The 16,869-nt window shown below is 46.1% G+C and overlaps 1 protein-coding gene across 4 annotated transcripts in view; it reads right to left on the reverse strand.

Annotated features, from left to right (window-relative positions):
• Nucleotides 1-3,147: 3,147 nt before the first annotated feature.
• The window catches only part of SLC46A1 (solute carrier family 46 member 1), a 206,214-nt gene continuing 192,492 nt past the window's right edge, over nucleotides 3,148-16,869 (reverse strand). For all 4 annotated transcript variants that reach the window (XM_085649112.1, XM_085649110.1, XM_085649111.1 and 1 more), the window contains 2 exons: nucleotides 13,706-13,862; nucleotides 3,148-3,623 (listed from right to left, as the gene is read on the reverse strand). In XM_085649112.1, coding sequence (XP_085505238.1) covers nucleotides 3,566-3,623; nucleotides 13,706-13,862 — 215 coding nt within the window. In that variant the 3' untranslated portion in view covers nucleotides 3,148-3,565. The remainder of the gene's footprint in view (nucleotides 3,624-13,705; nucleotides 13,863-16,869) is intronic.

Below are 16,869 nucleotides of genomic sequence, written 5' to 3' on the forward strand. Positions count from 1 at the left end.
ACAGACCTCCTAGAATCCAGATGTACCAACAGGCATCTCAAGAAGAAATGGAGAAACAGCAAAATGTCAGCAGATCGCACCAACTACTAGAAGGTCAGAACGGAATACCACCAACGTATCAGAACCACCAAAAGGACCTTCATGCAAAGTAAGATCCTCGCCAACTCCAGCACCTCTAAGGAACTCTTTAGTATCATCCAAGAATTCACCAAGCTCCCCAGCAAACCAAGGACATGACCCCTTCCCAGGACCTCTGCGACAAGCTCGGACCCTACTTCCATCTCAAAATTAAGGGCCTCTACGACCATTTCGGCGACCTTCACCCGACTCCGAAACCGCCTCCCTCACCAGCAATGCCAACAAGCCCACCATCTCCTCCTGGACCTCAGTCACCACTGAAGACACCACTTCGACCATGAAAAGCATCCACTCAGGGGCCCCCACGTACCCCTGTCTGACGCACATCTACCACAGAGTCGCCACCGCCATCGCTTCAGAACTACAGCGCACCATCAACAGCACTTTCAAGACCGTCATCTTTCCCAACGACTGGAAATGCGCAGAAGTCAGACCCCTCCTCAAGAAGCTCTCAGCAGACCCCACGGACCAAAAGAACTACCGACCCATCTCCCTCCTCCCTTTCGTGGCAAAAGTCACTGAGAAGATCATCAACACCCAGCTAACGACATTCATCGAAGAGAACTCCATCCTCGAACCCTCCCAATCCTATTCCGCAGCAACCACAGCACCGAGACCGATCTACTCGCCGCCACAGACGACATCCACACCCTCCTCGACCAAGGCCACACTGCAACCCTCATCCTCCCCAACCTCTCGGCAGCTTTCAACACAGTCTCCCACCACGCACTCACGGCCAGACTCCATGATGCTGGCATACAGGGAACCGCCCTCGACTGGCTCCGATCTTTCCTCACCAGCAGAACCAAAAGAATCAGGCTACCACCCTTATTGTCCGAACCCACAGATATCAACTGCGGAGTACCCCAGGGATTATCGCGCAGCCCCACGCTCTTCAACATCTACATGGACCCCCTCGCTACCACTGTCAGACAGCTGTGACTCAGCATAGTATCCTATGCCGAGAGCACCCAGCTCATCCTCTCCCACACCAAGGACCCCATCACCACCAGACTCAACTTCCAGGGAGGAATGAAAAATGTTGCATCCTGGATGAGCAGCACCTGCCTGAAACTCTACTCGGAGAAGACAGAGGTCTTCATCCTTGGACCCCGCCCTCTGTTTGGGACAACACCTGGTGGCCTACCGTCCTCGAAAGCCCTCCCACCCCCATGGACCGCACCCAAAACCTCAGCATCGTACTCGATTCCTCCCTCTTCTTGACCCGGCAGGTCAACTCCATCGCCTCCAGCTGTTTCACCACCTTGCGCATCCTCCGAAATACCATCAAATGGGTCCCCCTGAATCAAGGCAAACCGTCACCCACGCACTCATAACCAGCAGACTGGACTACGGAAACGCCCTCTACGCTGGGATCAACAAGTCTCTGCTCCACAAACTACAGACCATACAGAACACCGCAGCCAGACTCGTCCTTGGCACGAACACATCACCCAACACCTGTACAACCTCAACTGGCTCCCAATCGATAAGAGAGTCACTTTCAAGATACTCACCCACTCCTACAGATGCCTCCACAACACCAGACCCAAACACCTGAACAAGAGAATCTCCTTCCATGTACCCAGGAGAATCCTCCAATCCGCCGACCTCGCCCTCGCCGAAACCCTGCGCATCCGCAGAGCCAGAGCAGGTGGGTGGGCCTTCCCCTTTATCGTGGCAAAAACCTGGAACACCCTCCCGATCTACATCAGACACACCCCCTCCCTGAACATCTTCAGGAAGACACTCAAGACCTGGCTCTTCAAATAAACGGAGCTGCTCTACCCAACCTCCCCCCCCCCCCCCCCCCCCCCCCAGTGCCTGGAGACCCTCACGGGTGAGTACTGCGCTTACAATCCCCTGATTGAGAAACTGTGATGATGAGGAGTGGAATGAGAGCGAGAGAATGCAGATTACATTATTGAACTGTGGTGCTGTTTGAGCAAGTGCCTTTAGAATCTATCCCTGAGTGACAAAGTACTACCCAATGGCATACACTGAATACATGCAGTTATGGCAGATGCTATATATGTTCACACAGACCAACAAGTTAGAGACCTGCATGCAAGCACTGAATGCATCTAATGCCGGGGAACAATCCACAGGCATGCGCAGAAGAACACAAACAAGGAGTATCCTATGGCATGGACTACTTACAGGTAGCCAGGATAAATGCACTCAAGGAGCCACCCAAGAGCAGCATAGAAGGAACCCACAGGAGTCCACAGGGGAGAGACCCACAGGCATGCACTAGAAGTAGCGGAGTGCACTTGGCAGAGACAGATACTGACTGCCCTCACTAATTACAGTACACCACATTCAAATATTGACAAATCAATGGAACCCTATGACCTGCAGACAGACATGATCATCATCTAGACCAATGGTCGTCCAACTTCCTAATGCCTCGCTCCCCCAACCCTACAAATCAAAAAAATCTCCCCCTCAACTTTTCTGCAGTTAAGCTGCTAAACTGGCAATGTTTAAATATGTCTAAACATATTTAAACATTGCAGTTCAGCTCTGTTACCCCATTTTATACATACTCCCATTCAGGATATAAATGACAAAAGTGGTTAGTGATGGCACATTACATAGAGACTTACAGGAGCATGGTGCTTCTCTTGGCCAGAGATTGGCGCCACCCCCCGCCCCCGAGATCACTTAAGGTCCCCCAGTTTTAAAACTTCTGATATAGAGTTTAGGCTCTCTAGAACCCCTGCCCCACCAAGACATCATCAAACCAGCAGATTCTAAAGGAGCTTTGAACCTTTCTCACATCGACAGTGCACACTCAGATATAAATGTAAGGCACAACATGGAGAACCCATTAGGCTAAAGATGTGTGCACCTATGCAGGTACGCTTCAGTGATTGAGAAGGTGAAAGAGCCAGGAAACCTCTGCGGGACTACAGTCAAATTCATTTACAGAGATCACGCTGCTCCCCAAATATGCCCCAAAGTGAGTCACATTTGCGTGGAACACCATTTACCAGAGAAGTGTAGTGAAGAAAAGTTTTGAATGTTTATTGACAAGATGCACTTCCTGACCAGAGGAGGGCTGCTCTGCACAGCAGAGTCCATTTCAAGTTCTGATCAGCTACATTCTAAGCGAATTAAAAGCAATTGCATCATTCACATTTCCTTCATGTCAATCATAAAATGAATCAAATAAATTTGCAAACGCTGATGGAGGTCTGTGCTTCAAATCACTTAGCCAGCCATTGCTTTTCTCATTTGTAAAAATCACATTTTGAAGTCCTCATCATTCTGTATCACAAATTTCAGCAGCCCTTCATCCCTGCAGCCGGAGAGATCCACTGCCTCCTCGTATGGAGACAGGAGGCGGCGATGGGCAGGAGGCACCAGGTACTTCGGGTCACTAGGGTTCCCTTCTTGTTTAAGTTTGATGCTTTGACAGCGGTCAGGAATCCTCAACAAAGCTGCTGTATTGACGGGGAGTTTCACACAGCTCTACCACCCTGAGAGAGAGAAAAACATGAGGCACTTCAGTAATGGTTGAGTTGTCTCCACACCTGCTATGTGCTGCAAAAGAGAGTGCCGAAAGGGGCGCATGGGGAGATTTGCACAAATACTACCACAGCTAGCACAAGAGGCGGAATTGAGCAAACATCAACAGATGGCCTTCAGCCAGGCCCTCTGTGCTTCTTACCAAGCATGACAGAGGAAGAAACATATCACAAAAGGTGAATATTGGGTGGGGTATAAGCTTGAGCGGCGAGGAATGTTGCACGGAACAGTACAAAAAACACTGGCTGCCAGGTGCTTAAAATTTCTCAATGTGGATACCCACCTAGAGGCAAAGGCTTTAAGACATAATTTCAGAGCACTTTTTATATATTTTTTTTTGCAGAGTTTTATATAGCGCAAACTTGACCCGAATCAGGTATCAGAGCGCTCTCTATAGCACCAGTTACGTTACATAAGGACACGTATTCATTTTGGTTTGGCACGGGGAGATTAAGTGATTTGCCCAGAATCACAGGATGTTCAGCGTCATTGCCGAGACTCGAACCCAAGTCCCCAGTTTTGAGGTAGATAGCCCTAGCCGTAAGGCAAACTCCTCTCCCCAATATATAGGACTGTCAGTGAGCACTTGTAGTGAGGAGTGGTGTGTAACTGTTCACAGTAAGGCATGATGTATGATTGATGCTACCAGTAGTGCATCACAGCCGGACTACTGTAACATGCCATACACTAGTCTGCCAAAAGGGACACTACAAAGCTTCAGGGAATCTAAAACCATGTTGCTTGGTTCATGCTTGGCATATAGCGATTTGATCACATGACGCCTCCTCCAAAGGCCTCACACTGGCTTCGATCAAAGACTATAGTAAGGCTTTGATCACAAGTTTGGTAGTAAATATTACAAAAGTTGTAGTAGGGTAAATAGCGGTACCACAGGGCTTGTAAATTACACGTCTTATATAGCACTGTTTTATGAGTTTTTAACTGTGTGACGAAGAATGTTTATTTAGCGCATATATTAAATAGCTAATGTGCATTATTTAGCGCAAATGGTAAATACTGAATGTGATATTTAGCACATGAGCTAAATACCTCACCCAATGAATAGCACAAGCATAAAATATCAGGAAGTGACCATTATCAGGCATTGGAAATTCCTGGAGTGTGGCAATGAATCTCTCGAGAACAGAAATGGCCAGAGCAACACACAAGACCTTGGGACACCCCAAAAGTACACCAAGAACTCCTTACTGTGCAGGAGTGTGCAGACATTCATTTTGGTGGAGAAAAGAACCTTGAAACAAGACAAACAGAATTCACTGCCATGCTCTGATATCACTCGGTAATCACTCATTAGCAACCTGCGAAACTCTTCTATCATGGACCCAGGCAGTAAAAAGAAGTACAAGTTTACGGACCCTGAGCTGGAGGTTCTGATCAAGGATGTGGTAAACACCATGACTGTCTAATGTGCCCTCTCATGCTGCAGATACCACAAAAAACAAAACAAAAACATGCTTGTAGGAGAGAATGGTCAAAATTAATACTAAATAAACATATTTACAGGAAGTTGAGAACACTTAAAACCGGTTCTAAACCTTCAAATTCAAGGCACTGAAGCGCGTTTCAAAGCATGAGCACTAAAGCATGGCATGGCAACTGGTTGTAGTTCTCAACCTCAGTTCACCTCAAGCTGTAAGAAGAAATATTTATGACCATCCTCAAGATGTCTGGAGAGGAAGACATGAAAGAATGTCTCGAGGTCGGCCTTCCTTCATCTCCTCGTGTTTGCTTTATTCGCCCTAAGTAGGCAGGGTATGCCCAGAGGTGGGTCCCTTGCTCACTATGCCATTGGATTTAAGCTAGCCTGGCTGATGAAGGGCGTTTCCCCGAAACCGGTCCCAAAATGCTTGTTTCCGGTTCAGGGGAGACCTGGTTTGGCAGTTCGGGCTGGACTGTTCCCATGAGACACAGGGTCAAGACTGGTTTGCATATGGCTGGGTCTGAGGTGGCGAAGTGAGCTGAAGAATGATGATGGATTCAACCCAGATCTGTGACCGTGGGTGAGTATCTGAAAAGTTTCAGCGCTCCATCCTTTATCGCCTTGTGTTTGCTTTGGGCTTTACCTGACACCAGTAACTCGGTTTTGTTGCTATTCAGTTGTAAACAATTTGCCACTAATCAACCAGCGACCATTCTCATATAATCTATGAAACTATGTTTTACCTGGTCAAGATCCTGTCCAAACGAGACGAATAACTGAGTATCCGCTGCTTGTGATATGACATTGAAACCACCAGACTTAACAATCTGGGCAAGGGGAGGGGCCAAAAAGATCTTGAATAACAAAGGGCTCAGATGAACCCTGGGAGATTACCTTGTTAATAAGCGTAGTGCGTGACTTGAAAGAGCCCATAGAGATCATCTGTGTCCATCCTTGGCTGTTAATGCAGATCTGACCCTGTGTGCAGCTGTGTGTGAGATTTTATCATTTTCATCTCAAACAGTGCATGTACTGTGTTTTTTTAGCATTATTGTGTTAGTCTTAGAATTGTTCTAATCTTTTACTGCTTTTCTTTCATTCCTTATACTTTCATAAAGTTTTACTGCCTGCTTTTGACTGGTAGCATTTTAGGGTGATATTTTCCACAGTTTTTGTAATCACCTCTCATACTTGTAATTGGGGGTTCTTTACCACATGCGTTATTTTCCGCATGTGCTCAATAGTGCATGCGTTAAATAGCGCATGCGTTAACGCATGTGGACTACAAACATGCAGCATTTAGCACATGTGCTAAATAACGCAGGCATTTTTTAATTTGTGATCAGGCGATTCTTTTAAGTCATGCACTATTTACATCTGTATGCGACACTATTTACATCTGTATGCGGTACCACTATCTCATAATGAGGGCCTACGTGTTTGAAAGGAGATCCTAAACTTCTAAGGGTCAAACAACATAAAGACCATTCCCGCATACCTCAGACTAGAAGCAGAGTGCATAAAGTGTCAGAGAGGATTGTAACCTCTTGAGTTTTCCTTTGGTTTGGGAATGGTCCCACTGTTGAAGCGACCTCTTATGCCGTTTGAAGGCAAGGAGTAACTCTTACGAAAACTGCAATAGTTAATGGTTCCTCGTGCCCCATTCCCTTCCAAAGAGCAGCACTATACGAATACAGTAAAACAGTTGATTACGTGTGATCCTAAAGAGCGAGCATGAAGTTACAAAATCAAATTTTGCGACATATTCTTTGACATATGAATGCAGTGTTTTTCTAAAGTGTATACTGGGCCTTATTGGACTGAAAAACACCTGCATTTTAATTCCCCACAACCATCATCTGTGTCAGGCTTCTTTACAGTAAAGCTTTGCTAAGTGAGTGGTCAGTTCCAACCTTTCATAAACCTACACTAGTAATGGTCAAAACAGGGCTGCCCTTGTTCAGCCTATTTACATTTATTTCCTTCTCAGGAATACCAATGCTGGTCTCACCTGAATGGGTTTGGCAATCTTAGGCTTCAACGGAAACAAGGTGAAGAAATATCTCCCCATTCTGGCACCACAGCCTCGTATTCTTGTGACGATCTCACCGAAGGAGTGGTCCCAGTTAATTCCACATTCCTTTCCTCTTCCCAGGACCTCTAAAAAGGTGGCTATCACACCCCTGTTCACCCTCCTAGGGCTGCAGAAGCGTGTGGGGTCAGGCAAAGGAAATAAGCACCTCTGCAACTCTCTCCTTAAAAGAAAGGCAGGTTTTGTGTCTGGGGTGAAAAAGTAAATACAACAACTTTGCATGCATTTCGAAGCACTCCTATAAGGAGTCTTACAATTTTGCATCACGTCTTAAAGGTGGTTTCTCAGTGCACAGAGTCAAATTACCAGCAGTATCTAGCAGAGAAACAGGTCTGGAACCGCGTGAAGAACAAGCTTTTCTATAGAAATGTCAATCATTGAAAGGCAAACTTACTTTCATGATTATAGGGGCCTATTCTTCAAGCAACTGAGGTTAAAATGATATTCTTTAGTAATTGTAATGATAAACCGTGGGACCTTTTTGGGCAGCCTGCCGCAATCCAGTAGGACAAATCATCCTGCTAGCTTGCCCCAAAGCGTGAGGAGGTGTTTTATGGACTCCGCCAGTAGAGTGGGAGCCGTCGCAGGTGAGACCGCTACCGCTGGGGACTACATGTCCCACAACCCCTGGCAGCCAACACAGGTGGAGCCGCTTGCTTACGCCTCATAAGGCGCCTCGCACTCCCTCGGAATGGGATGGAAGCGGGCGACTCCCGGGCGACGGGAGGGCCCGTCCTTGCCCGTCAATTGCCTGGAAGCGGCCAGGCCACCCCCCTGACATCAACTCTAATTTACATGGGGCTGAAACAGGAAACCTAAGGTACGGCGTTTTGTTCTGTGTTTTCACTTGTCATATCAAGTCAAGGGTTCTTCAAGTAACCAGCATTTTGTTTGGTCCCAGTAAATGGGGGTTGCATGCTGTTCTTGTATGCCCATAGTTCAGTAACATTTTAAACCAGTTGCCATTTCTAACTCTAGATACTTGGCCACAACAGGGAAACTGACATGGTATTTCAAAACAGCAAGCTTTGCCTCAGCAGCTTGCCTTTGCAGTGCCCCAACCTCAATCGACAAGATGTTACAGATGGTGTCGTGGCAACGGAAATTGGCAACGGAAATTGAACTGGCTGAAAGGCGGCTGTACCTAACCCCCAAACTTCATTTTTCCACGCCTGGTGTGGTTTCCCCCAAACGACCTCAGCCCCAGAATCTATCTCTCAAAAACCACAGTTTACTGATAGCGCAAAGGCGAAAAAAATACCAAAAGTCTACTCGCGCAAAGGGGCCAACGACACTGGCACAGTCAAGAAGGGGAAACCTAAACAAACAAACAGAGCAGGGGCAAAGAGAAAGATGCTCAATCATGGGACGCCTGACATCGGAGGGAATTTGGATGACCCAGATACAAGTATGGGCAACATAGATATTGTACGAGTGTCATTGGACTACCCACTATGTGTAACGAACTTGGTGTGGGATTTGCAGGTCCAATTTAGATCCATTGTTAAGGATGAGCCCAGCTCCTTAGTGGCATGGGTAGATAAATTGGCAGAATTGTTTGAATCTATTGTGGGAAGGCTAGTCCCACCCATAGGGGAAAGAAATCATTTCTAGTTGCCAGGCTGACACTGATACTCCGACTCTTGGTACCAGGTCTGAACTCCCACTTTCTCAAAATTCCATATCTATCTCGGACCCCAATAGGGCTAATCATGAGACTAGGAGTAGAGATGTGGTACATCCCAGCATGGCAACCAAAGATTTACGAACCAGCAGGGGTCCAGGCATAGTTGGGAGGGGGCGATAATGAGCCTAGCACAGAGAAGAAAGTATTGATCTGCCTTTTATTAACCTACCCCCACCTCATCCCCGTATGTCACTGTTCTAGTAGTTGTACCTGAGCTCAAACAAGGGCAGCGGGAAACGCACCTTGAACTGAAGAACAAATGCCTGTTCTGGTTGGCTAGGCGGAGACAATTCTCCTATGAGGAAGCTGGTGAAATTCTTATGACACGTAGGGTCAGGTGGGTGGGCAACAGACCAAAAGAAGTACACTGGGATTGTACAGTGGTCAATTTTAAAAATCCAATGACTGTCCAAAGTATTTTATATTCAAATCATTGTTGCCAAGATGTGGGAATAAGGTCCCTTCCGCTAGGATACTTCCATATTTCACACCAAGCCTCAGCATCCAGTGCCCAGAAATTACACAGACAGGGGTTGTGGAAGCAGATCCTCCAGCATAGTAGACAGTGGCATCAACCCCCCAGACCCGTACTATATAACCTACCCACAGCAAATAGATTTGGGATCTTAGAAAAGGTTGATTGACCCATAGCAACGCAGCAACCAGTACAGTCAACGAATAGTAAGGAGGGAAACAGGGAGCAAACAATTCTAAACAGGGAGTCCTTTCACCATAGTTCAACTTTTGGGGTAAGGGTGAGCAGAATGATGGAGCCTCCTGACACAACCCAATCAGACAGGGAAAAGAGGGCAAGCCGTGTAGAACAAACCGATGTGGGGCTGTCGCTCAATGTTACTCCTACAAGCCCACCGTTGGGTCCGCCACATATTGTGGCCCAGATCAAAGCCCCAACAATAGCCACTAGATGCCAAGCCTCTAGTGCCCACAGTAGACAGTAGTAAGGTTCCTATTGGAACCTTAGCGTTTAGATCAAGGGGCCAAAGGAGGGAAATGACGCCACCTAATGGTAATCTTAGGATACCCATGCCAGCTAAACAGACTTTTCCATCTAAGCTGAGGGTTTTATCATGGAATGTTGCAGATCTTCGAAACAAACTGGACAATCCTGATTGGGGGTCTTTCGTAGACCAATATAACACCTGTATGTTCCAGGAAACCTGGGATAGGGAGGACACACAGCAGATGGGTTTTGCAACCTTTAGAATTGCTCCAACCACCAGGGGCAAGGGTACGCCAGAAAATCTTTGCCCAGGTATTGTTGGCTCGTCTCCAGACCTGGATGGATGAATTTAAAATATAAAGCCCATTCCAAGCTGGCTTTAGGAGTAATACGTCCACCATAGACCAAATATGAAGCCTCCCAATCTTGTACTGGAAAACGGTGACTATAGAGGGTTGCAGCCTCTATCTGATCTTCAGTTTAAAGTCCCTGTTTGATCTGGTACCTAGAGATAAACTGTGGGCTGTTCTAGGGGACTGGGGGTGGTGTCCTATCTTTGCTATATGCTCATGTGTTTGTACAAAGGGGATTATGCCCAAATCAGGTTCTGCAAACAAGGTGAACTTACCACTCTTATAGCTATAGATAGAGGGGTGAGACTGGGTTGGTTGCTTGCGCCCACCCTTTTTGCCTATTCATAAATGCACTCGTAGATACATTGAATGCAGGAATGGATAATGATGCACCCAAGATAGCAAATAACAAAGTACTGGCAATGATGTTTGCCAACGACACTCTATTGCTCTCAAAGTCACCAATGGGCATTCAGAAGATCCTCAACAACTTCAAGGCCTTTCGTAATAGTAGGGGGTCTCGAAATCAACTGTCAAAAGACCAAATATATGGTCTTTAATCCAACCAGCTCTAATCACCCCAATCCCAGCCTGAATGGCATTTCATTGGAACGGGTGTATGTATTCAAGTATATTGGGTTCACATTAACTGAAAAAATGGACTGGGGAGCTCAAATCAACGTAACAAGCCTGAAGCTAGTGCAGAACATTGGAGTGCTGATTAAGTTATTTAGGAATTCTTTCCATAAACCACTCGGACCACTCCTGGAAATCTATAAAGCGCAAACTAGGGGTGCTACAATGTACATGGCTGAACTTTGAGGGTATAGTTCTCTGAGCAGCATCACCAAGTCTGAGAACAGTTTTGTTAGGCAGTTATGTGGTCTTCCCCCAAGTTCACCGCTTGTACTGCTTCATCTGGACTTTGGGGTGAGGCCAATTGCAGACAAAATTGCTCTTAGACCCTTACCTTTTTGGCATCGCCAATGGGTTACCCCGGAACTGGCTTTGTACAGGGACGAGTTAAAGGAGATCCTGGGCCTGCACGGCACTGGGAAACTACAGCAGATAGCATATGTCAGGGACTCATTTCTGGACATGGAGAGAGGAAGTCTATGGTACAACACTGAGGAAGATTGTACCACTATTTCTAGAAAGGAACTGGCTTGGAATTATAGGAAGGGTAAACTCGATCGTTTACAGGGGGAGTTCAGCAACAGGCTCATTAACAGTTGTGTGTTTGAGTATAAAAGACCAGTACATCTTAGAGTCTGCCCTGGATGAAATTCAGCCCGAGCTGGCGATGAAACTGTACATCCAATTTAGGCACGGGGTTCTCCCGCTATGAGTTTTTTGCAATAAACGGGCAGGTACATTCTCACTAGGCTGTCCGGCCTGTAACTATGTTGAGGAGTCTGAGCTAAATGTATTTTTTTTCCTGCGCTGGCTACTGTAATTCCAGACGTCGTTGGTTGATCCAATTATGTAGAAATCTGGAGGCCAATCACTGTGTAGAGGCGTTTAGGTTGATGAAGTACAATACTCTATCCCCAATTTACGGTGTCACGCTTCTTACTCTCTATGTGGTGTGTGTGCATGTCGCATTTTAAAAACAATGTAAAGGACTACGTTGACGGAACTTTTTGAAATCTTTTTAGTATGGCATGTTCCCTTTTAACCAATTCATTTTTATGTGATTTTATAGACTGTTCTTTTAGTGTTTTATAAATATGAAATGTATTAAGCTTTATTTCTGCCCAATAACTGTATATTTTAGTAAATATGGCCCTTTGTATGTGTTGTTACATATTTTGCTAACCTATTGGGGTGTGTGTTATCATCAGTCTGCATTTGTAATATAGGATTCTGGGGTCTTGATCATGTATTGGTGATTGCTTTTATGTACTGGTAGCTTTTTGCACTTGCACTCTTATGGTCTAATAGCCGCAATAAAATATTTGAAGAAAGAAAGTAATGATACATTCCTACAATGGTGGTTTGATTCAGAGAAAGATGATAACTGGAATGTCACCAAAACATCTCTTAAATATGGACTCTCAGTCTGCAACTGGTATTCTTCCTGTTCGAATTCAATTCACCAAAAGGCAGGATAACCTGTTGGTAAACACTCCAATAGTTCCGCAACTGCGTCATCCAATCTTCGGAGATAATCACACCATAAATTGTAGCAGATCAGCTGACCAATCTGAAGAGTCTGATATGCCATCTTTTAATGCAGAGTTCTTTCAGTAAACGTCCAACACAGATAAGGGTAGACCTCCATTAAAAGCTAGGTAAGGCATTCCTAGAACTCAAGCAACACCCTACAGCATGTTCCTGGAGGCAACTATGTGAGACCCATTTTAGGTCTGCATTTCTAGCGCGTATTTTTGGTGACAGAAATGTCGCTATCCGACATTGGTAGATTTTCCACGAGATACTCTCTTAGTGGTTTCTTATGGCAGAGACAGCCAATATTTCAGCACCGGTATTGCAAAGGAGAGGAATACCCCAGAATGCCAAGCAACAAACTCTTAGTGCAAAAATGGAATACATTTCAGTGAGTTAAACATATCTAGTATTGTTTTGTTAGGGGTGGGTGCGTCTCAAACACATTTTCCTTTAAATGATGTTCAATGGTAACTTTCATTTTCCTCAAATAAAATATGTACATTTTAAATGCTTGAAATAGGATTAGTGTGCTGCTTAAATACACTTTGTCAAATACATATGCCCAATACTATTCCAGCGACACTTCAGAAATTAGTAAGGCAGTCTCAGCTATTCTTCCCCGTGTGCTGAGCTGCCCGACATGCAAGTCTTGAATTGGTGGGTCAGTAAGAAAGCATCAGTCTGCGTACACTGAGCAAGCATGGACTAGGACAAAGTGCAGGTGACTGCAGGCCTCATCTAACCTCACACAGACCAGGTTTTTGGCAGACAAGGGATTCCACAGTTTAGGATGCAAGGTGCTTGTGAGAGGTAAATGTAGATACCCTCAACCTAGAACAGCTTTGGTTCAAATATATTTGGGTGCAGGGGGAGTCAGGAATGAAATGAAATGCAAGCTCAGCCATTCCCTGGTGTGTAGGATGGAAATGTGATCACATCTCCAGAAATAAAGAACTTGGGGAAACTTAAGTTACCAGCATCAGGTCGATTAGTGTAGCTCAAACACAGTATAAAGACAATAGGCGCCTTGATGCCCTTTGGGCTGAGTTTTGCGCGTTATAAATTTAATTTCATTCATTCATTCATTCAATTACAGTAGAAGAGGTGAACCAATGGCAACAACTTTTTATTATTAAATACTGGAAGAATAGTTTGCACAAGTACAGTTGGAAAAATGTTCTCCATACTTGCCCGAGCTAGTACGCCACTCATACACAGATTAGGCAGCTCAGGAGACTCTGTATTTATGTAGATGTAAGTGTTACCCTGTATGCATAGAGCCTTCAAATCCAAATGAGAGACACAGATCGAGAGAAAGTGTACATACCCAATAATTGCAGCCGGGATGAGCAGCACCATCCCTCCGAAGAGAAAGGGGAACCCTCTCATAAAGCTCAAGGTTGCCGGATAGAGGGCGTTGAAAAGGCCTGTAGCCACCAGAGAGGAGAGACCTTCTACGCAGGCCACAGAGGCAAAGAGAGATCCTTTGGAAAAAAAGAGGACAAACAGTGGATTACAGTCTAGCTGCATACTCCGTGACAATGCCTGCAGTTGTTCACATCTAATCCTTGAGCAGGAGCCGATTTGTGCCATAGTGATGGGGACGCTCGCAATAAACGTAAAATGTTGCTGCATCATAATTCAGCCACTGTGGTTTCACGGTAGTTCTCAAGAACTTTAATCCCCACTCAGTCCCCAAATGACAAAGCTTAATCAGTTAACCACAGAATTTCTTGACTGTGATACAAGGTAGAGATGTAAAAGACTTATTCCTTGCATCATTCCTTTGCTCCATCTTTCTTCATTCATCTACCCATCTCTTTTCTGTATTTTCCCTCCTCTATTTCGTCTATATCTATTCAACCATGATCAATCCTGCACTTTCTAGTTCCATCATCTCTCCATCCTTCCCTCCATCTATCCAACTTCCTCTTTTGATCAACATATCCATCCATCATTCTCCATCCTTTTCTCCATGTATCTGTCTATGCTTTCACCTTCCTTACGACCATCATTCTCTCCCTCAAGTCACCCATCTCTGCAGTCATCCATTCAATCTAATCTCTACATATTCACTTATCCATCTGTCCATCCATCCTTCTTTCAATCCATCCACTGATCCTCATCTTCATCCCCCTTCTCCCTCCATTTTGTGCTCTTTAGTACCATTTAACCCCGCTACCACATCTCATAGCTCCACCATACTATCCAGTTAAAGCCACATTGCATCTTCAATTAAGTCAAAGAAACTGTAAACACATATTTAAATGTTTCATTTCACATGGCACTCCTCCCTACTCAAGCTGCTGAAGTGGGAGGGGGCGGGGTTGATGATCGCACCAAATTGCTCCTGTTTAAGGGGCTTCAGGACTTCATGTGCACATACTGAATAGATACCCCAGCAATACCATCCCTGGAGGAGGAACTGCCAACTAAGCTCACACAAGAAAGTCCTGGAGGAGAGAATGGGCAAAATAGCCGTCCCTCCGGATTTGGCTAACCAGTGAGTAATATCTGGTGAACGTGTGCAACGATGCCCACGTGGCAGCCTGGCTGATGTCAAGAAGTGGGACTCCACGTGCTAATGTAGTGGTTGCTGCCATAGCCCTAGTGAAATGAGCACGCAGCCCCACTGGAGGTTCCTTTTTGCTAAAGTGTAACAGATTTTAATACAAAGGACAACCCATTGAGAGATGGTACGCTTTTGAACAGCTCAACCTTTATTGGCACCTACATAGTCAACGAAGAGTTGATCATTCACCCGGAAATCTTTTGTGCAGTCAAGGTAGAAGGACAACACACATTTAGGGTCTAGGCGGTGGTGTCGGTCCTCCTCCTTGGAAGGGTGCGGAGGTGGCCAGAATAGTGGGCAAAGTGATTGTTTCTCCTATGTGAAATGGTGTAAGCACTTTAGGAAGGATCGAGGGCCTCATCCTAAGCACCACTTTGTACAGATGCACAGAGAAGAAAGGGGGCTTGGAAGATAGAGCCTGAAGCTCACTCACCCTGCGAGCAGAGGTGACAGCAACAAGGAAGGCAGTTTTCAGAGTAAGGAGCCTGAGAGGACAGCTGTGAAGAGGATCGAAGGGAGCACACATATATGTGAGAACAAGATTTGAGTCCCACTGATACATTATGAAAGGAGATGGAGGAAATAGATGAGTAATGGCCTTAAAGAATCTATTTACTATAGGAGACTTGAATAAGGATGGCTGATCTCGCAGCTGAAGAAAAGCAGAGATAGCAGTAAGATAGCCTTTTAAAGTGCCCAGAGCAGAACCCTGCTGGGCCAAAGAAAGTATATACAAGAGAACCTGTGAAAGAGGGGCAGAAAGGAGATCCACAGGCTTTGCTGTGCACTATGCTACAAACTTGTTCCATCTAGAGGCATATACCGTTTTAGTGGAGGGATGCCTGGCTGCCAAGATGACATTACAAACTTCGGGTGGAAGGTCAAAGGCTGTCAACTGTCGCCGCTCAATCTTTACACAAGGAGGTGGAGGCTGGACAGGTTTGGATGAAGAACCGTCCCCTGCTGGTGTGACAGAAGATCCTCCCGAAGGAGCAGTCTGATCAGAGGATCGATGGCCAAGCTCAGGACCCTGAGGTACCAGACTCTTTGTGCCCAGTCCGGAGCTACACAACTGACTTGGGCCAAATCGCGCTTGATCTTCAGCACCCAGGGCAGAAGTGGTACAGGCAGAAAGGCGTACAGGAGGCTGCAACTCCACTTGTGACGAAAAGTGTCGCCGAGCGAGTGCCGCCTTGGAAACTCCAATGTGAAGAACTGCTGACATTGCGCGTTCTCTTCGGTGGCGAACACATCAAACAAAGGCTCTTCCCACCTCTGAAAGAGACTTTGCACCACCTCTGAGTGAAGACGCCATTTGTGATCCACTAGGCACCAACAGCTGAGTTTGTCCGCCCTAGTATTCAGAGAACCTGCAAGGTCCAGAGGTGAAAAGCCTCTCGACACAGGGTCCACGACCCCACCCACCCTGTTTTTTGCAGTACCACATGGCGGTGGTGTCGGTGAATGCCTGCACCACTTTCCCTTTGAGAGAGGGAAGGAATGCTTTCAGTGCCAGGCGGATCGCTCAAAGCTCGAAAAGGTGGGTATGGAGGCCGGACTCCTCTGGAGACCAGATGCCTCTGATCTCCACCACTCCCAGATGGCCGCCCCATCCCAGAAGTGACGCATTTGTCACCACTGTGAGATCTAGTTGGGGAAGGGATAGGGATCTGCCTCTGACCCTAGCTTGGTTTGTTAGCCACCACTGCAATTGTTGTGCAGTACCCTCTGAGATCTGGACGTAGTCGGAAAGATGCCCCTGGTACTGCGCCCACTGAACTTCAGGTCCCACTACAGAGCTCGCATATGCCATCTGGCATGATATACCAGCAGGATGCACGATGCAGGAGGCCATGAGGCCCAGCAGCCTCAGGGTCATTCTCATCAAAATCCTCGATAGAGGCTTAAACATCGGTATC

The sequence above is a fragment of the Triturus cristatus genome, chromosome 3_2 (genome assembly GCF_964204655.1).
Source record: "Triturus cristatus chromosome 3_2, aTriCri1.1, whole genome shotgun sequence".
Taxonomy (NCBI): Eukaryota; Metazoa; Chordata; class Amphibia; order Caudata; family Salamandridae; genus Triturus; species Triturus cristatus.